At 39.8% G+C, this 21387-nt stretch overlaps 1 protein-coding gene across 1 annotated transcript; it reads right to left on the reverse strand.

Moving 5' to 3' along the window:
* Positions 1–1166: 1166 nt before the first annotated feature.
* prkcda (protein kinase C, delta a) lies at positions 1167–15465 on the reverse strand. The gene is made up of 18 exons (XM_046029030.1): positions 15312–15465; positions 12291–12463; positions 11939–12138; positions 11789–11855; positions 10017–10173; positions 9491–9522; positions 9226–9311; positions 8544–8673; positions 8359–8459; positions 7147–7243; positions 6846–6976; positions 6367–6540; positions 6171–6262; positions 3947–4009; positions 2870–3008; positions 2585–2773; positions 2234–2362; positions 1167–2125 (listed from the first exon to the last, which is right to left on the reverse strand). The coding sequence occupies exons 2-18, from the start codon at positions 12397–12399 to the stop codon at positions 1967–1969; spliced, it is 2055 nt and encodes a 684-aa protein (XP_045884986.1). The 5' UTR covers positions 12400–12463; positions 15312–15465; the 3' UTR covers positions 1167–1966.
* Between the last annotated feature and the right edge of the window lie 5922 nt (positions 15466–21387).

Genomic DNA, 21387 nt, shown 5'->3' on the forward strand with positions numbered 1-21387 from the left:
TCCCACAGATCTCAAAATCCTTCCTTTCTTTTGTTTTTTTTTTGTCATTATGTATTTTTACAAAAAAATAATGTCCTATAGTTACCTGAAAAACTGTCTATTACTTAATTTTACTCTCCTGAAATGTCATACCAATTAAAAGCATTTTTGCATCACTGTAAGAACATTTGGTTAATATTTATTTATTGTAAGTGTATTGGAGAGGGAAAAGGTCCCTAAGCAGGCAACAAAGTATGTCCTGACCAAACAAGTACAAAACTATCTTCTGTTGATTTTATGGGCCCACCAAAGATATAGATATTTTGTTATTTGATTTATGTATGCATCCACAAAACATAGTGAATCCAAGAGATAACATGTTAAAGGCAAGGCAAGTTTATTTTAATAGCACATTTCAACAAGGCAATTCAAAGTGCTTTAGATAAAACATAAAAGCAACATAAGGGAATATAAAAAGACATTTAAAAACAACTAACAATAGTTAAATAGAAAATAAAAACAAGAAGAACAGGAGAGTAAATGTTATAGTGCATTGTATGATATTAATCAACGGGCTCAAATATGATAAAGGGAAGTGGCAAACAAGTCTTCAGCTTTGATTTAAAAGAACGGCGTTTCAGCAAACCTGCAGTTGAGAGTCCTGAGAGGACTGACTGCTTCATAACTTAACAGCAAATCATTCAGTGATTTATAAACCAACAGTAATATTTGACAGACAGGAAGCCAGTGTAAATACTTCAGAACTGCAGTCATTTGATCCACTTTTTTGGTGTTAGTGAGGTTTCAAGCAGCAGCGCTCTGAATGTTTCAGAGACCTGTGAAGACACCATATAGTTGTAGTCGAGTCAACTGAAGATAAATGCATGGACAAATTTTTCCAGAGTGAGAAGTTATTTCCAACATGGTCCCAAGATGTTAAAAACCAAGATAGACAGAACATATAAAAGTACACAACATCTTCAAAATACATTAGTGTAAACAAATGCCAAAATTAACGTACATATCGTAATACTAAAATACCCCCTTCATTAGTTACCCGTCATCTGCATTATAGATAAGCCCTGATCTGACCAAACCCTCTAAAATGTCCTCGCTTTTGAGAACTTAATCTTTCATAGCACAAGGACAATGTAAACTCTACCAGCTTTAAAAATATCACACAATACCAGGGAGTTGATGGTTTTTTAATCAGATGTATAAGATGGAGACAGTAAAAAAAGTACATCCTTAGTGAACCAATATACATGTCATAACAATTTACATATACCTCATCTATATACAGCATTTCAAGGATTTTTCACTCACTGTTTACAGTCCTGTACCTTTACTGAACTTTCTGCACCCGTGACTGCAATCACAGGTTCAACACAGCTGAGGCCAGCTGTTACTGTTTGCATTTGTTCTTTCAATGGCACCGCTGAGTCAATCAGACAATCACAAGTCCTTCTTTGTCAGCAAGACAATGATTTATCCAGTCAAAGGCAAGGATTCAGATGATTCAAAGACAAACAATATTCATTATTAATATATATTTAAAGATGGGAAGATTTTTGTTGGTCTGACATTTCTATACATGCAGTCACTCATTCACACAATCTACATTTGCATTCTACAGTATAATTTATTCCTATAGGTTTCTTTCCCTTTTCAATTTTTTTAAACCCCCAGTTTGGTTGAATTGAGTGTGGAACACAAAATGGCTGCAGTGACGTCAAGTGAAATGTAAAGATTTTCAACCTCATCTGGGCCTTCGCAATCTAGACAAATAAGCATGCACACAAACACAATAACATCAGTATATACAGTACAATGACCCATTTCTATGCTTATCATTTCTACACGTACCAAAGGAAAGAATAGTTTGTTCTTAACATAAGGTCACACAAATACTGACTGTTGCAATGTGACAGAAGAACTGTCCGGAAACAGTAGGGATGTAACCCATGTCTGACTGGCATTAGAACAGTCAGTTTTCTAAAAGGTGCTCCATGTTGGGATTGATGAATGAAAAGCCAGAGAACGCCGTCTGATCCATGGAATCGATGAAGTTCTTGTCGCTGTAGGAGAGGCGAGGCTTCTCGCTGAGGAACTCCCGATCAAAGTTGCTGCAGTCGTTGGGTGCTTTCTGTAATGGGCAACAAACGTATATCAGCAGCTTATAGACGTGTAAACATGGCAGATGAGCCATATTTCTTCATCATTTAATCCTCTGTGACTTGCGTGTGGGACATACCACTTTGGGTTTGAAGGGGGGTTCAATCTCTCTCCTCTCCAGGGCCTGCCAGTCAATGTTCTTGAAGAAGGGGTGTAAACGGATATTGCCCACAATTCCTAGCCTGCGAGTGGGGTCTCTCTCGAACAACTGCAGGGAAACAAAGTCAGTAAGGGAAAGTAAGGAATGTGTACCATTACATCTCATAAAACAGATAATTTTCAGCTGCATACATTTATGTTGTTTAATTTAATTTAAATAGATTTCATCAAACACAGAACTGTCGAATTCTCTCATCCGTGAAATAATCAAACATGAATATACCAGACTTTCCCTGAAGCAAATATTTTGTATAGAAGGTATGATACAGACCAGCTCAAGCAGGTCCTTGGCCTCCTTGTTGATCCAGCGAGGATAGTGGGGAGTATCCATGCGGATGGACTCAAACAACTCATCCTCATCATCTCCATGGAAAGGAGACTGACCAACCAGCATTTCATACAGCAGCACCCCAAATGACCACCAGTCAACAGAGAAGGAGTATTTCTGTCCCAGCAGGATCTGAGTTGTAATAAGATATTGTAAATTTGAGACACCCATTTGCATGATTAAAAAATTTCAGAACAAGACAGCATCTCTAAGTATTAAACACCATACCTCCGGAGCGATATAGTCAGGAGTGCCGCAGAAAGTTGTCGCACGATTCTCGCCAAACACGTTCTCCTTGCACATGCCAAAGTCGGCGATCTTTATGTGTCCCTCGTAATCCAGCATCACGTTGTCTAACTTAAGATCTCTGGAAACAAAGCAATCACAGAAGGATTGGAAATACACACAAGTGATTTTGAAGATAAGATTGTAGATTGTGAGTTTGAAATTGTAAGATTTAATCTGACGATTTTGTGTTAATCAGAATTATGTTAGAATGCCACTTAATGCTTGCTTGTTTTGAATTTACTTTTAGAGAATTAGGAAGTGATTAAAAAAGTGTGAGAACATTTTTTTTTTGCCAGCTGGACTGTGAAACCTCGAATGCCCTCGAACAAAACTCAAGCCAGAAAGAACCTTAAAACCCAGGACTTGCAAAATGTTTTTCAGAACCAAACAAGTGGGTTTGCATGTTTTGTGCATTGCTGTCACATTGCTACCACTTTGCACTTAAGAACACCTTAAGTTTTAATTTTTATTTCCATGCAGCCACTGGTTTTAGGTCATTTCACTATGATTTGAAAAATGCAAAATCTTGCAGAGATCTGAAACTTGCCTGAAACAGCTAATCCATTCAGGTCCATCAAAGAAAAAAATCCACTGTTTATGTGTTAATTTACAAGACATTTTATAAAAGTTATATTATTCTTATTTCCCAATTGCAAGCAGTTACACTATTCCTGAGATTTTAGTCAAAATCCTTGTTTCATTGTTTTTCTTCTGCATTTGATTGTGTAGACGCACCCACAGATACAGTTTCCTAAATACTCCCTGATCACAACAGCATTACAACACAATGAGTGTTAAAATGAGTGGGATTACCTAACCAAGCAAGTTTTGGTCTCTGAAAGTTCTTTTTCACATCACACTTGCAACTAAACTGAAATCAACGTTCTTGTGGAAGATGGGAAAATAATACAAAATGGTCAGCTGATGTAAAGAAAATAGTATTTTACATTTCTGAACGAAAACGTGATATATGACCAGTGAGGTACATCCACATGCAATACACAGTTTTGCTCTGACCTGTAGATGATCCCTTTGGAATGTAAGAACTGAAGACCACAAATGATCTCAGCAGAGTAGAACCTGGGAAGACAAACATGGCACAGACAGACAGATATCAGCTACTCATCTCTGGGGACAGCTACAGGTCTCACTACTGAGTTGGCAGCTGAACACCGGTGTCACTGCAGACTCATTTCAGTGTACAGCTGAATTATTGAGGAGGACATCTGTATGGAGCAGGAGACAGGTGAATAACACTCTCATAATGTGAAACCTGAGAGCGGCCGTGGGCTGAAAGATTAGCCTATCTCTGACCTTCTTCTCTTGTCGTCTGTGTCAGGTGAAACGATTGGGTCTTGAGAGAAGAAAGAGTAGCCTCCGCTATTATCCAATAACTGGTCATTGATTATAAATGACTAACTGACAAGGACAGAATAGGCTGTCAGGTTTTTTCTGTTGAGCTTCTCTCACTGAACACTTTTTAAGCTAACAGGTTAGAAAGTGTACACGCACATCTAAATCTGCTCTAGAAACAACACTAGAATCAAACACATAACGGAATGTAAAATGCAGTCTACATATAGTATGTGAAAGTAGGCGTAAGTAAGTTGGGCTCTGCTATGTGAAGAATGTTGAGATACTGGACTAGACTCTCTACACCACCACGTCAACAAATTAGCACTAGCCCCTGGGAGAACAGGGCCTTTGTTGCTGGTAAAGAGGTCACTGGAAACTCTGAAGTTCATTTACTGCTTATGGAAACATTTTGCATAATCAAATCCAGGAGACCATTCAGTTCCACTGTGACAACTTGTGCAGCAACACGCAAGCTTATTTACTCTTTTATATTTTAACGTGTGTAAATAAACACACAGACGCTAAATATTAATGCACTGTGAGATAACGAAAACAGCCCACTCTCTTTTTTCTTCACTCACTGAGGGTAAATTATCCATCCTGGCTGAATGCGGTTACTGAGTGAGGAGGATTTCAGCAGACGCCAACACAAGATAAGGTGTAGAGTGGAAAATTACTCCTGTCATCTCGTGGGGGGCCAGATTGAGCGACCGGTTTAACTACAGGAAATGTAACTCATTTTAATGAAATTCTTGAGACCTGCTATTTAAGCCTACACTAGTATGTTCAAAAAGAATACTAGTGTATAAGAAATATATTAGTAAATGCATTCATAGTCTTGACATTCTTCAAAACAAATGTATCAAATGTACAAATTATCTGTGAGATAACTGTTGTTGTAATTTGGCGCTATATAAATAAAATTGAATTGAAATTGAAAAACATAACACTGCATGCACTGAAGTCTACTATACAAATCCTACCTGGAATTAAACCAAACTAGCTTTGCTTCACATTTAAGGTACATTTCTGCTCTGAGTTTGTATGTTTTTGCTCCCACGTTAGTGAACATAACATCCTAAAAGACCCTCACTCTTATCCTTATTTGTCAAAATAATGAACATTTGAATATCTACAATTCCTCGACTGGGCAAAGGCCTTCTACTGAGGAAGTTTCTGTGATACAATTGAAAAAGCTCCAGAAATGCCACTAATGGTCCTTACTGTGTCCTATTTCAGAAGGGGAAATCAATAAACGTGTCACCATTAATCGGTGGAGGGGAAATCATAAAAGAAGGCACTTCCAGTTTTTTGTATATCATAATAACATAATCATTTTATTTTGTATTTATTGTATCCAAGCTTGGTTTGTGTGTCTAACAGCATCTGCGATTAAATGTTTTACTTCTACTTTCATCTATGTTTGTAAATGAGACTTGTTAAAACTTTAGTTGGCGGTGGTGCATGTGGCACCAAGCTTTCAGTGACTTCATAACACTCTCTTTTATCAGTGTGCCATTGTTTTTTCTACAGGCTTTCCCACTGAGAGGTGAGTAGAGAGGTGGGTGGTACCGCACCATACAAACAACACACAGCGGCTTACTCCTTACAAGGCCAGCTTGCAAGTGAGCAGCAGCTAGCGGATGACAGCCCAGAACCAGCCTATCAGGGTTCAGTATATCATGTAAAAGAAAAAAAAAAAAAAAACATAATGGAGACAAAGAGAGTGACATAGGGAAAGTTAACACAGTCTCTTCTGCTTCAGCTCATTGATCCTGTGTGAGTCTCTGTACAGCTACAGGAGCACGACAGTAATGATGACAGGGAGTGTGTGTTTTCTTACATCACGTCTGTGTGTTATGTCTGTGTGACAGGTGTGACTCACATGGCTCTGAAGAGGTCAAAGCGCCCTTTCTCCTGAATATGAAACATCAAGTCTCCTCCGTTCAGATACTCCATCACAAAGAACAGATGCTCCTGTTGACAAGCGGCACTTTCAGTATTGAGGACACAATTCCAACCACTGACGTAGAGTAGGAAAAGAAAGTGATCAAAACACCACTGAGGTGGAAAGGGACTACCTTGGTCTGGAAGGTGGAGTACAGGTGTGTGAGAAAGGGGTTATCCCAGGCTAAAGCCAAGACTCTCTTCTCTACCATAGTGCACTCCACATCATCATCCATCAGCACTACATCTTTCTTCAGAGCCTTCACTGCAAAGTACTCTCCACGACCCTTCAGCTCTGCCAGGAGAACCTGACAAGTGAAGAGAATAAGAAAAAAGAGAAGAGAAGAAGAAATTAGAAGTACGGAGAGGAGAAGAGGAATTAATATTGGTACTTTGTTGTGTTTTCTGTGTTAAGAGAAATCAGATTGAAATGTCAAGTTAAGTGTTAAATGTAAATATCCTGTCTACAACTCATTTATGTCATAATATCTAAATGTAGCCTGAAGTTGCCAGTGTGTCCATGACATATAACAGGTGTTGACTGGAGGATGCTTACCCTCTCACTCACTCTTAGTCTCATAGTTTAATTCACACTGACATGGTTGCATTGTACCTTGCCAAAGCTGCCTTTTCCCAAGACCTTGTGGAAGATGAAGTTGTCCACGTTGATGCGGGTCAGATGGGTAATACGAGACTGAGGACGTGGGCTGGACCCCTCCCACAGTCTGCCATAGGCAGATCCATCTAATGGACAAGCAAATAACCACACATAGAAATGACTTTTTCATATAATTATTTTAAATAGTGAACACTGAATATTATTCTACAAGTATTATTATCAGTACTGTCCGTATACTGCTCAAATGAATGCGCGCAAATATAGTACATGCGCATGTAGAAAAACACTCACTGACCATTGACTTCTAGTGCAGCAAGCTTGTTCACTTCATCGTAGATTCCAATATCCGGCAGATTAGGCATGTTTGGATCTGAACGGCGGCTCGACGATTTCTGATGGATGGGAAAATAAGGATGAAACAGTCAGCCAAAAAGTTTCCCAGCAATCGTTACCAATCTAGCTGTGGTATAACCCAATGTGAACACATTTTGTCTGATTATTTTCTTAAACAACGATTGTGTTCTATGACTGTCCCCTAAACTACAGACTATTGGATGCCTGTAAAAAGAGAACAAGAGAACTGGGGGATCCACAGGGTGCCAGTCCTTAAACGTTGAGGTCAGGTGTCAAATTCTCAACAATTCATCAACACACACTGAGGACCAGGAGTTTCACATTTAAGTGACACTCACATTCGTTAATAATCAATTTACTATCAAGGAATCATAATGTGTCAATAAACACAGCTAGAATAGGGGTCAGTCTAAGATCATGGTTGACAACAATAATACTTTGTTTCGTAAAAGCTTTCTTCGGATGTCACCTCTCACAAACTTCTGCCAAAGCTGCATGCCACATGACAAGCGGTAATATTAATACTTCAATAGTTTTAATTTTTTCATGATCTTTTAGCAGATCATATGAGGCAGACAAGTAGTTCTCTGGATGTTTTGGTGGTAGTTTAAAATATATTATCGGCTTTTTCCACTCAACATCACTTTATCAATAGGAAGGTGAAATTATTGTGATATTATCTTTGTTACAAGACAGTTCAGTAACACCCTTGGACTTGTACAACATCCAAATTAAGTAACATTTAATTGGGATGTTGTCCAAGTCCAAGCTCCCTTCAGACTCGCCTCCTAACAACTAACAACTCCTGAAAAGAACTCAATGCCATTTTTGTAATTATAAATGTGTATAAATGTTTGTGGAAAAACAAACTCTTATTACAAGTGTACAAAAAAAAAATCTTATTTACTGGGGCAGGGCATTAAAATGTATCAAGTGCTTGTCTACAATGCTTTTTCTTAACTTCACCAAGAGAAGAAAAGATAATGTACTCAGATATCTGCAATGTCTGACAGAAAATAATTTAATTAGATGGTATGATACTTGAGTCAGCTTTGTCCTTCAATTTCTTAAGACGTAACTTTGACTATGCGTCAACTCTTGTAGGCACTTGATTTGACCTTGCATTGAAGGTCTTGTGTCTCCTTGAACTCACCTGGCTGACTTGTGTAAGCGCTTCAGCTAGAAGTTTCTGGTTGATACCACAAAGGTTGGCTACTTTATCTTGACACTTGTGATGGACATTCATGGCACAATCTACAAACAGAACAGAAAAAAACTCTGCTAAAGACAAAAGTACACTTACACCCGAACAATTAGTCAATCACAGCTGCATTGTACCTTCACACTTGAGGCCTTGTTTAACTAGACCCCACAGCAGACTTCCACAGTGGTCGCAGAAGGTGGGACTCATGTAGTTGTTGGTTTTGAAACGATGCGGCATGTCAATTTTAAAGCGCTCCTTCTGGAACTGCGGGGACAAAAGCGATTCATCATCTCCATGAAAAATCGGTGGCAAAGGAATCCTAATCAGTGGCCTGTGACACGTCACAGCTCTGCGCACCTCATCCTTTTCTTTTTGCGCTGTCTTCTGCTTCCATCTCTGAGCTTATACTGTCAGAAGTGACCACACTGCTGGATAAAAAGTTCATGTTTTTTCCCCAGGTGTGCCTCTCTGAGACCACACCCCATCTATTATTCACTTCATGGGTAAGTATACTTGATCATTTCCATGCAACCATTATCTAGGTCAGCTGGTCTTTGATCCTCTTTATCTACCAATATTGATGATCACTGAAAAGAGGATCTTACTGGATGTGGATCCTGACTGGTGTATTAAACTCTGACAGAGCAACACCTGCCAGTTCAACTGTATTACTCTCATTGTTCATACTGTTAAGGAAGGATACTTTACTACAACAGCAAAGACCAGAGTGAGAAATGCCCACAATAAACTGAAACTTTTGGACATATGGAGAACACTCACAGTACACGCTGTACTGAACAAATATGTGATACGTACCACGGTATCCCGACTGTTGGCAGCAGTACCGGTACATCTGCCGATGATTTTGTCTATGCATTTTTTGTGGATGGCTGCATTGCATTCTGATAAAAAAAGAAATTTGTATTCTTTGTACACTGGCCACAAAGTAATGCTTACAAAAGAAAAATGATTTTTATTCATGACGTTCAAGTACACATTTTTTAATATATGCCATCTATGCAGCGGCCTGCTATTTCAAGTATTTCACAGCACAGGAGGTTTTAAACTGTTGTTCACTTACGTCTGCATTTGTAGCCTTGCTTGTTGAGTCCCCTGTGGGAGACAAAGTGACAAAAATGGGTCAGTTTGTATTATGGTTGGATCATGTGAATGGTTTGCTGATTAATCACTTGTTAGTCATAATGAACAGCTAGAGTACACCCATGCTGATTTGTGTATCAGGGTTTCCTTTTTCTACACACTTTGTCTCCAATGAGACCAAATTGGGCTTCAGAGTAGATCAGTGGAAGTAGCCATCAAAGGATGACAAAGATTATCACTGTCACAGATGTTACAACTTAAAGGGAAGGTTGTCCTTACTGGTTTTATCAATAACATCATAAGCAAACAGGTTGCTCAACTCATTTTGAGATAAATCAGCCAACACAGAGAGTTGCTGCCAAATATCAGGAAGTTCCTCAACACTGTTTTTTATCTAGCCATGTCCTTCTGCCTGATGTTTTATTTTATCTAATCGGTGGTTTATGAGTTCCCCTTTAGCTGCCTTGAAGGTTTGTTTATAGGCCTGAGGCGTCGGCCACACTGACCAGACAAATTCTCTGCACACGGAGCAGAAAGTGGGCTGTCTGAAGAACGTGGCGATGAACTCGTGGTTCTTTATGAAGTGGATCTTGGCCTGCTTGATGGCCCCTCGTCTACGGTTCAGGGTAGGAGCCTCTTCCTCCTTTACAGCCTGCTTACTCTCTTCCAGACAGATAGAGAAACACAGATAAGTCATCCCACAACAAATGGTCATTTTGTCACAAATGTAGTGATAATCTATGAAATGCTCATGTGAATGATAACATCATTAACAAGGAAAAACATTGGCAAATAGCTGGGCAGCCTGTGTAACCAAACATGGTATTTAAGTACTTGATGAATGCTAAAGATAAGAGACAGTCTTCCCCATTTTCATACTATACACCCACTTTCCAACTCTACTCCTTGCTAGAGCCTTGCAAGCCATTCCAGAGTCTAGGCTGAAAACCAAAGGAGACAGGGCCTTTGCTGTCAGGGCCCCTACAATCTGGAACAATCCGCCATAGGAGATCATGCTAGCAGAGTCTGTTCCTTGTTTTATCTCACTTATTTTTTTGGTTTTATTATTACAGATCTAGGAGACGGACCTTGAAGAGAATATAGACACTAAAACGTGGGCATCAATTTGGCAGAAAATACATAGAATGCCAAACTTGCCAAATAACAAAATAATAAATTTTAAAGTTTATCAACATATAGCAATGAAAAGTGTTGCCACTGAAATAAGGAGAAAGACTTTTTCTTTCATATGATATGGAAATGCCCAAACTTCAAATATATTGGAAGAAAATTGTGTACGTTTTATCTAAGATTATTAAAGAGAATATTGAGATTGGATTTATGAGTGCAAAAAGTGTTAGCGCTATTAACTGGAAGATAATTAATAATACAATTATTAAGTTTAGAACAAATGTCTAATTCCTTATATACACCATGAAATGAAACTGGAATCAAATTATTGCTCAGATTTACAACATCATTACCGTGCCCTGACTAAGCAAATGTAAAGATTAACTTTACTATTTGTTCCTTCTTTTTATATAAGCCTTGAAGCAGGCTATTACTTAAATCAATCTAAGTATGTAGAAACCTGAAACGCAACTTTCAGTGCAATACATACACAGGCACCAACGCTGAATACATGCTGTTATTTTATATGTTTGGATGTGTGCAGATATGTGGAATGGTGTGAACATATGCATAACCATGCAAGTGTATCCTTTTGTGGAGGTTTATGTGTGTGTGTGTGTGTGTGTGTGTGTGTGTGTACCCATAGGCATATTTTTTTATTTATTTAACCGTTATTTAACCAGGTAGGCCGATCTGTATGTTGTAATTGTATATGCATGATTTTTGTCTCTTTTCTGGTTTAGTGTGTGGGTCTAAGTTTGAAAAATACTGTGGAGGAGAATGAAATTATAAATAGTCAATTTGTTTTTGTTTCTATTTAAGCTCCAAATAAAAGGTTATGACTGGCGACCTGTCCAGCGTGTACCCCGCCTTTCGCCCGATGTAAGCTGAGATTGGCTCCAGCCCCCCGCGACCCTGTACGTGGGATAAGCGGCTGATGATGGATGGATGGATGGATAAAAAGTTATTTTAAACCATTAATGGAATTTACAGAACACTTATTGTATCGCAATATCGTTACCGTAATCTTAAATGACATGGGTCATGATAGAAGAAAACAAAGCAACCATTCAATTATATAGATTACAAGGAAAAAAGGGCAGAGAAAAGAGGAAAGTAGAGAATGTTTCCATTTTATTTCCTATACCTGCATCCACTCCCTCCAGAAAATACTGCACAGCCATCATCACTTTCCCTGAAGGGTGGAGATCCACCTGAACACACAAACACAGTTAGACACACAGACATTTACTCACAGACAGCCTGAGAAATTGCTCACATGGACAGAGGACTGTACCCAGAACTCAGCGCGCCCGTTGGCTTTCTTGCAGCGCTCAGCAAGGACGGACACTCCAACAGTGACCTCAGCCAGAGGCTCCTCTGCTGTCTTCATCAGCAGTACCTCGAGCACACGGCCCTCATAGATGTGTGCATCAAAACTGGCCTTCCAAGCCGGATACATGGTGGGTTTGCGCTGAACCAGGGTCTTACCTCGTTCTAGGAAAAGGAAGATGTACGGAAAGAGAACAGACAAAAACATCTTTTCGTGTTTTCAAGCGCTGGAAGTTAGAAGGAAGTAAATGCTTTTTTAAAGAGGTGACCACTTCTGTAAAAGACAGGGTAGTGTACACTATCAAAGAGTTTCTCACCAGTTGTCAAGGCCTCCTTCATCTTGATTGCACAGAAGGGAGCGTCGGCCAGAGGAGGCAGGACACCCAGGTCGTAGGAGTTAAAGGCAATCCTCAAGAAAGGAGCCATGGTGATGAGTACCAAGGTACCCTTGTTCTCAGAGTCAGACAATCACAGTGTTGGTGGCATTTACCTATAATGACACACACAGCTACAGTTCAATATCATATCCACTTATGATATGGCATACATAAACACAGCTCCACATTCTTGTGCAGCAATGCTCCTGGCTCACATTTAAGCATTAAGATAAATGCTACAGGTTAAACTACATAATCTTTATGTGCATTGTGAGACCAAACAATATCAGAAAAAGGAGAGAGGATAATACTCCTTTAATTAACATCTGAGAAATAAACTTCAAACACATTCCTGACACCTCCCTGTCAGACACCTGCACACAAAAACAGTAGACGGCTGTGTCAGCGAGGACAGAACAACTACTGTTGAACCACACGTTTTCACAGAAACAGTTTTTTTTTGTCCCTGGTCCCAAATATGGTTCTTGGAATTAAAAGAAAAATAAAATAAAAATCATATGACATGTATTTTGTATTCCCGCGACCCTGTACGCAGGATAAGCAGTTGACGATGGATGGATGGATGGATGTATTTTGTATTTATTTCACATATATTTTTTATCACAATTGCTATATCTGACTTTTTTTTGGGGGGGGGGGGTTAGAGGTGAAATACATTCTGATAGTGACATGTTGGTGAGAGATCAATGCTTGGCAACAACTGCTGCATGCACGATTTGCTGCTTGCATAACTTTACATGTACTACAGATGGAGCGACCACTTTTTCTATAACATCCTATGCACCACCGGTTTCTGTTTGTATGGTGCAAAAGGTGTTTCCCATCAACGTCATATTCTGGCCCGGCACTTTAGTCACACCCTTGCCCTCATACATGCCTAGACTGTTAATTCCACACCTCTACAAATACAACCACAGTGTCAAATGTGCTTGTATCATTTGCACATCTGCTACTTGGTTGGTTCCCTGTCACTGTGTTATCTTGACTGTTTAGTTTCTGAAAGGTAGCAGCTGCAACAGTGGAGGTGTTCGCCAATGCTACAAAGGCAGAGCGAGCCTCAGCATGTCACTAATCCAAATACAGGCATGCAGCGCACCACAGTAGGCCTGGCTGGTATTCACAATCCTAAACCTATAATAACCACCCACTCTAAGGCCAGAAAAGTAAGACACAGAAAAAAGGTACAGGGAAGAAAGAAGTGTGTGTGTGTGTGTGTGTGTGTGGGGGGGGGGGGGGGGGGGGGGGGGGGGGGGGGGGGGGGGGTGATGATGAATGACCATGTTCATTCACTGACTCGCTGCTGTGAGCTGTGATGTCAATAGCAAGCACACTGTGTGACTGAGGGTGGTAGAGATTGATTACCTAGCAAACTGTTCATGTGCAGTTTCGATTTGTCCCCTCTGTGAAATTCCGTAGTTATGCCCCATGTACCAGCATACTGTAACATTTTTTACATACGTTTCCTGATACCTGCATTAATGACTAACTCAAAAGTGTGTTTGTTACCAGAAGAAGCAAGAACTTTTACAAAGGCTAAATTATGTTATTATATTGTTACACCCAGAGAGTAATCACACTAAAAAAAACTTTGTGTATGTTTGCTTGTATTTGAACACCATATCTTAAAATATAAGATAAGCACCTATAATACAGGTATTGGATGCCTGGTGTATAATACAGTTGTAGTAGTGGCATTAGTAGTCAAGCGTGAGTGCTGGAGACTGAACCCTATAGTAACATTACTATCAAGTTACTTGAAATAATAAAATAATAAGTGAAGAACAGAGAGATGGGGGCGGGGGCACCCTTCATCCACTGTGACAGGGGAAAAAAAGAGTGAAGTAAAATACAGAAAAAGAGAGGGAGCTGCTATATATCTGGGTGTAAAATGCATCCTGCCTGTCTGCCTTAAACTATAGTCTTTCTGCTCGTGATGGGAACAAGTCCTCACAGGTCTCTGAGTCTTACACACACACACGTTGTGAAATTGTAACAGCTATGAACATCAGGTAGGCCTAACTAGTTTTGAATCCTGCACACGATGTTCAAAGACTATACCATTGTACAAAACACTATGGTGGTCACAAAGAAACGTGTTGCTGCTGTTACAAATGAGGGCAGTTAAGAGAATCAGCATCGACCGAAGAATCTGTCAGAGCACCTGATTTTCTTTTTACAACATTTCGGTCTCCGATCAGGATGTGGTTGGTTGTCAGTTGCATGAGTCAGATAATAGTCTGCAACCAGATTAATTTTTTGTGACATATGCATGTAACTGTTATCGGTTTATTTTAAATAACACTCCCTTGCTGTTCAGACCTGCCCACATTCCTCCTCACGGTGTTACAACGCATTCCGTGACCCGTGAGATTCTGTGGCCCGGACTAGCGAACGGTGTTACTGCTGTTAAAGTGATCCCGTTGTATTTGGATAGTTTCACACGTTGTTGAGAGCTGTCTCAGCATAAAGTGATGTCCAGTTTGCAGAGTCGTAACACCTCACCAGTCAATGTTTAATCAAGCAGTCTTTTTCCCCAGGTCACAGATTCCGTCGCACCATTTCTGTTCTAATTGCCGAAAAAAAAAAAACGAAGCAACACTATTCAAAAAAAAAAAAAAGTTAGTCTTTATTATTTAAATCAGAACAGCTAGTTGGCTAAGTAATGTTAATGTAGGTAGGCTTACTATGTTTTTAATGGCTATAGAAAAGGCGTAGACAAAAGCGTAATGTTACCAACATTAAGGTACTGTAAAGGAGTAGCTAACGTTAACGTTAGCGGTCATGGTTAAACGATTTAACGCAACATTGTTTCCCCACACATGAAAGAAGAAAAATAAGAAGAGGGGATCCGTTTCTTTTGCTTTAGGTTGTTTTTTGTCTTTGCGCAACTTTCTTTAAACTCCAAACCTAAAAAACAATTTTAAAAAACCGCAGCCTCACCTCGTCTTGCAAACTCGGTGCTTGTTCTCCGCAGCACGACGGAAAGTTGCTCTTTCTCTTCTTCTCGTTTTGTAGCTCTGTGATTCAGTCGATTGAGGAAGTGTGGCGCGCGCTCCCTAGCATAGGCTGTCTCGGCAAGCTGTGACGTTTGCCTGCACACAGTAGGCTATACACACACATACGCACGCACACATACGCACGCACACATACGCACGCACACATACGCACGCACACACACACACACACACACACACAGCCCTATTTCTTTGAATAAATGTCCTGTCAGTTATTATAAAGCATTTTTCCACATGAGTCGGACTGTTCACTTGTCCCACACACACACGCACCCACATTTCAGATACATTTTACTACGCCCCCCTGGATTAGAAACATAATGGTGTGGGTTCATCACTGCAGACCTGTTGATCACCTCAGCTAAAAAAAAAGAACTGCCCATGCAACTGTAGATAAAGATCTGCATTGGTGAAGGGTGCCCTAGAAATCTTTAGCAAGAAGAGATGCATCCCCCTGCTATAGTGTTTGTGTGGCAGGGGATGAGGTCACGTGGCTGGTATACCGTAGGCTGCGGGGGTAGTTTTGAGGTTTGAGCAAGGTTTTTGCTGGTGAGGAGGTGGCAGATTTGGCTCCTGCAGCCAAATTATCTTTTCTTGTTCTAAACACAACACAAGGTCTCCAAAATCATCCTTCATTTATGTCATGCCTGCATTCGCCGCTCTCTCTCTCTCTCACACACACACACACACACACACACACATCTAAATATACAGGTAGCCCATGTGTGTGCAAATGAACAAGGGAAGCTGTTCTCATCTCATGACGCTAAAGAAATATTGGCGACCTAAATGAGGAAAAATGATAGGTATATTCCCGCAGAGTGACTCATAATTAAATGTTTAGGTGCAGTTTGAACTGTTTGAATGTGCTGCCAAGTGAATGTAAGGTGACACCTGCAAGGAGCAGGCTGAGGCACAGGTGTGTCAGTGTTCCCCTCTCTCCTCTGAGGCCTTATATAACAGACAGATTGTGACTCATGGTAGATACAGGAAGTCCACGGTGGTGTGTGCGCTATAGTCTCCATTGCTCAGCTGCTCTTCTCTGATTCTGACAGATGTACATTCAAAGCTCAAGGAACCCTCTCCTTCTGTTCTCCCTGTAGCAAATGCACTCACATCCACACATACCCTGTGCCATGATCCATCTGCGGGATGAACAGGCTGTGGAACAGGCGGATGTTAAATTTAGCATACAGAGCTTAAAGAGACCCACATAGAAACGCTTTGTTTAGGGACACATACAGCTATATGGCTCTGCTGGGTTAACAGTCAGGAGAAAATATGCAGTGGTGGAAAGTAACCAAGTACTCAAATAGCCCACCTACTTAGATTTTTGAGGTTCCATTTTATGCTACTTTATACTTGTACTCCACTGCATTTCAGAGGGAAATATTGTAGATTTTACATTTTATTATTGTTTATTTACAAATTATGATTTTACATTAAAAAACTACATATGATGAGTTTATAAAATACAGTTTGTTAAAGATGAAACCAGTGTCAACTGTCCTGTCTCAGATCTCTGAGTTGTTGATGGGACATTTCTCCTGTAAACTTTACAGATGGTTTCATTTAAAAACTGTTCAAGCAAATAATAATAAGCAAATAACAAATCAAAGAGTGGATAAAAGTCCAAAATATTAATAGAAATTTGTGGATCAGATCTTTGTTTTTCCTTCTTTTTCCCCATGACTCCAGTTTTTTCCCCTGTGTGTTTTGTCTTTCTCTGTGTGTCTGTGTACTGTGGGCGTGGCAGTGAATCATTCTCCCACCTGGCTCTGGTTACCTGCTGATTACACACACCTGCCTCTCATCAGCTGATCAGGCCACCAGTATATCTACCATGGTTCTTCAATCATTCCTTGCCTGATTATTCAGTCAGCTGCTGTGGCAGTAACTCTCAGGGTATTCTGTTTTTTTTAAGTAGCTACCCTGTTGTAGCCTTCATTATTTACCATGAAACTTCAATTACTATCCTGGGCTTTTATGTGTTACATAACTGAACTCACCCTGCCTATATTTGGGACAGGCGTCTAATTCCTTTTCCATGCTGTTAAATCTGAATAAACAATACTTTGGTACTCATTGTTTCCATAAAATAAAATAAACAATTGAAATATGAAGTCTAAGCAGTTTAGAAGTAGCTCAAGCAGGCGACACGGTGGGCTTCAAGAGGTTTTATATATCCAAAGAATTTCTATAAAAGCCAGACCATGTGTCTAATTAAAACCTTAGTTTATTTGTCAAAATGTGCAGCCACACCATGCCAGTAAAAGGGACAGGCGTCTAATTGGGACTAGGCTTTTAATTGAAGTTTTACAGTTATCCTGTTTCTCCTTGTACTTGTACCATGCTTACCTATCAGCCAGCTATGTCAAACCAACACCAGCCAACCACGCCATTCTCCTTCATTCATCCAGCCTGCTCCGCTCTCTCTCCGCCACTGCTCAGCACCCTCTGCTCTCTGCCTTCTCTAGCAACATCGCCACTATCTCCATCTCCATTCCCTGCTCCACATTTTTAATTACTACATCACTACATTACTTTTATTGTCCTTGTACTGCCTGTGTCTGAGTCTGCTTCTGGGTCCAACATCTACAATCTGTAACAATTTCCCTTTCCAATTATCATTTCACAACCCCTTAGATTTAAATTGCCCCTCCATTTAAAAGGGCCCGACTCCTATGTTGAGAGCCATTGGACTAAACTAACAAACTTTAGTGTATGAACTGTTAAACATAGCTCCACTGACTGCTACTTGCACATTCATCAGTATTAATACTCTTATAATGTAAAATATAATATATAATTTACAGAACACTTACTTTTACTTTTAACACTGCACATTTTGATAATACTTTCACTTAAAATTTTAAATGAACTACTTCCAGTTTTAATGGAGTAATTATACATCGTGATGTATGACTTATTTTTACTTAAGTAAAAGATCTGAGTACTTCTTCCACCACTAAATATATGAATAGGTTGTGATTTTTGAGGGGCTCAATATTATAAGAAGTCCTAAGATAAATAGCAGTTGTCACGAGATGATTAAAATGATTCAATGACTCTAAAATAATTTAAGGAACTTTCATATTCAAGTACACTAGGCAGCAGCTGTGTCAGTATCTCTCTGACGATGATGCTACAGCGCTACTGACCACAGTTTATATATATTTATATTTTTATGATACGGTGTTGTTTTTAATCATAAGACTGTAGAAAATGTCCTGCAGTAAGAAAAAAAAATGTCCTCTTAGAGAAATTATTTTTTGACATTTTGGTAAATACACTGATTCGCTTTCCTGCAGAGAGTAAGATGAGAAGATTGATACCACTCTCTTATCTATCTGTTAAATATGAGGCTACAGCGTAGCTTAGCATAAAGACAGGAAACAAGAGCAAACAGCTGCCTGCCTCTGTCCAAATGTCACAAAATCCATCTACCAGCAAATATAACGCTCATTAACAAACACGTTATATGGAGACATAACATGTTAATCAGTGAGCTTAGAAGTCTTGAAGAAGACTAACTTTGTTGCAGTGTATACAATGTTTATGCTAAGCTAAGCTAACTGGCTGTTGGCATTAGCTTCATATTGAACAGACAGAAATGAGAGTGGTGTCATTCTTGTCATCTAAGTCTAAATCATAGCAGTAAAGCTATGAAGCACAATTCCCAAACGTCCAACTATTTCTTTAAATATAAAAGAAATAGCACCTTGATATCTGAAGGGTTACAGCTCATGCCCACATGGGTGCAATCATTGGTGGTTCGATTCCACCTCGGGACCTTTGTTGCATGATGTACCCCCCTCCCTGTTTCTTGTCTGTCTCAAATGTCACTCTCTAATAAAGGCAAAATAGCACAACACCCTGACTATCTCTGCCTTGGCTCAAATACACCAGACAGATTTGATATCCCTCAGATGACAGCTGCCTGCCATGCTGACATGTGTTTACTTCTCTCTCTGCAGATAGTTGCTGATGACAGAATTGTCACAAGAGAATAGAAACCACAATACAGGCTCCATGTTTAGGCAAAATGGATAATAACTGTTCAGTCGGAGGTGCAGTGTGCTGAAGGCTGTGTGTTTTTCTTTGTTTGTCCTGTTGAGGGAGAGTGGGCTATTTAAAGCGTTAGGGGAGGTGGAATAGGTGTAACATTGACTTGGCAGTGTAGGCTGCAAAGAGTTTGCAAAGTGGGACATAAGAGTGCGTCCCTCTATTCTTCTACCCTCTCCACATCTTTTTTTCTCTCTATGAAGGGTGCCTAGAAAAACAAGACAAGGTGCAAACCCAGAAATGTCAAGCCAATGTCAAGTGGACACAGATATTTTTCCCCATGTTAAATTTCTTAAGTCTTTTTATTTAGATCTCCAGCTATTATGTAATAGAAATCTTTCCTTTTCCCCTGAGGATCTGCTGCCCACACAACACTATGAAAGATGAGAAGGCATGCTGCTGTAACTCACGACATCAACACAAACACAGCATTGCCTTCTCAGACTAAAACAGAAAATGGCCAGGATGTTTGTCAGTGTGAACAGTTCACAGAACTCTGCCATCCGAGCATCGTAGGTAAAAAGGCTATAGATGATCAAGTCCAGCTCAAAAAATTATTTCAGCTGTTTAGGCACCAGTTGTTAATGATTCCTGAGGCTGAGCACATTTAACAGAGCTGAATGCATCCGACCTTATTGAGTAGGCTGTGTGTGTGTGTGTGTGTGTGTGTGTGTGTGTGTGTGTGTGTGTGTGATTGATTATTTGCTTCTCTCCACATTGCTCCTGCCTGCAGCGATATGGAAGTAAGCCTGGATTATGACACTGTTGCTGCCCTGCTGTGAAGAAAAAAGGCTACCTTTTCGACCGTCAGCCCCACATAAAAGCTTTCATCACTTTTTTTTTTTTTAATTAGTTAGCACATCCAAGATCATCCAGTTCAACTGGACATTCCAATTTTAGTCTTGTTTACTCTTCAACCAGCTCAAGTCAATAATTTCCTGTTTCTTGCTGCTTTGCTGTGACCACAAAAACATAAGCAGAAGTATGAAGGCTCTGTTTTACATATAGAATACTATACTTAGAAAAACTTTCCCTACAAATTTGAAAGGAGATAAGCGACAGAAGAGGGAGAAAACAGAATTGGGGCTAGAGAGGGTGATGAATGATCTGTCCTCTATATAGGACGAGGTGTCTGCAAGTTTTCAGGAGCCCCAGAAAGCAAACTTCTGCTTGATATTATTCTGGGTCAGGACGCCTCAGGGGGAGACAAAAAAGCAGAGCAGGCCTGGCCTTTCTTTGGCCGAACAGCACACTGGTCTACGTGTCACTCAGTCCCCTGTGTCTCCCCCAGCAGCTTGGTGTTTCATCAGAACGGGCCACACATGGACTACATGTCAGTGCAGACATAAAGACGATACCACAAATGGAGTGCAAACCGTTATGCAAAGTGGCTAATGTCCATTTTTTTATGTATTTACTGAGCTCCATCAGCAAGGTCATAGTGACAGGAGGTCAATGACAGCCTGTTGTACTTTGATGTTTTGTCAACTTGCCATTAAGAGGACAGAAAGGGGAAAGAGAAAGCACACAGACCGTTTCCATCGTTATGAACTCCTTTATGGTGTTAGCAAATTTAAACTTAATAAATCATGAAGTACAGTAAAAAGAGTATGCAGATCACTGAAATCAGTGATTTGTGGTTCATTCCAAACAAATGTGTGCACAACTGGATGTGAAGTCTTTATACAAATAAGAATTTACATTATACTTATTTTAGGGCTTTTAAAACAATAAAGCAACATACTTAGCAACATTTTTCCCCAATAAAAAAGCTTGTTATGTCAATTAAGGACATCAGTAGCTAAAGCTTTGGCCTCTATGATAAAGGTACACTCATGTTTCTTTTTCAGGTTCATTCCTTTTCTTATATCAGTGCAAAAAAAAGCATAGAAACTATTCATTCACTGGCAGGACCATCTCCAACAATACAGTACATG

Source organism: Micropterus dolomieu, linkage group LG18 (assembly GCF_021292245.1).
Source record: "Micropterus dolomieu isolate WLL.071019.BEF.003 ecotype Adirondacks linkage group LG18, ASM2129224v1, whole genome shotgun sequence".
Taxonomy (NCBI): Eukaryota; Metazoa; Chordata; class Actinopteri; order Centrarchiformes; family Centrarchidae; genus Micropterus; species Micropterus dolomieu.

Excerpts from the sequence above, each read along its gene's own strand:
- prkcda (XM_046029030.1), bottom strand. The coding sequence starts at position 12,399 with ATGGCTCCTTTCTTGAGGATTGCCTTTAACTCCTACGACCTGGGTGTC. Across the intron at positions 4,010-6,170 it reads TTTGACCTCTTCAGAGCCAT|GTTCTACTCTGCTGAGATCA; the intron begins GTGAGTCACACC and ends TTGTCTTCCCAG. Across the intron at positions 2,363-2,584 it reads CCAAGGACCTGCTTGAGCTG|TTGTTCGAGAGAGACCCCAC; the intron begins GTCTGTATCATA and ends GTTTCCCTGCAG.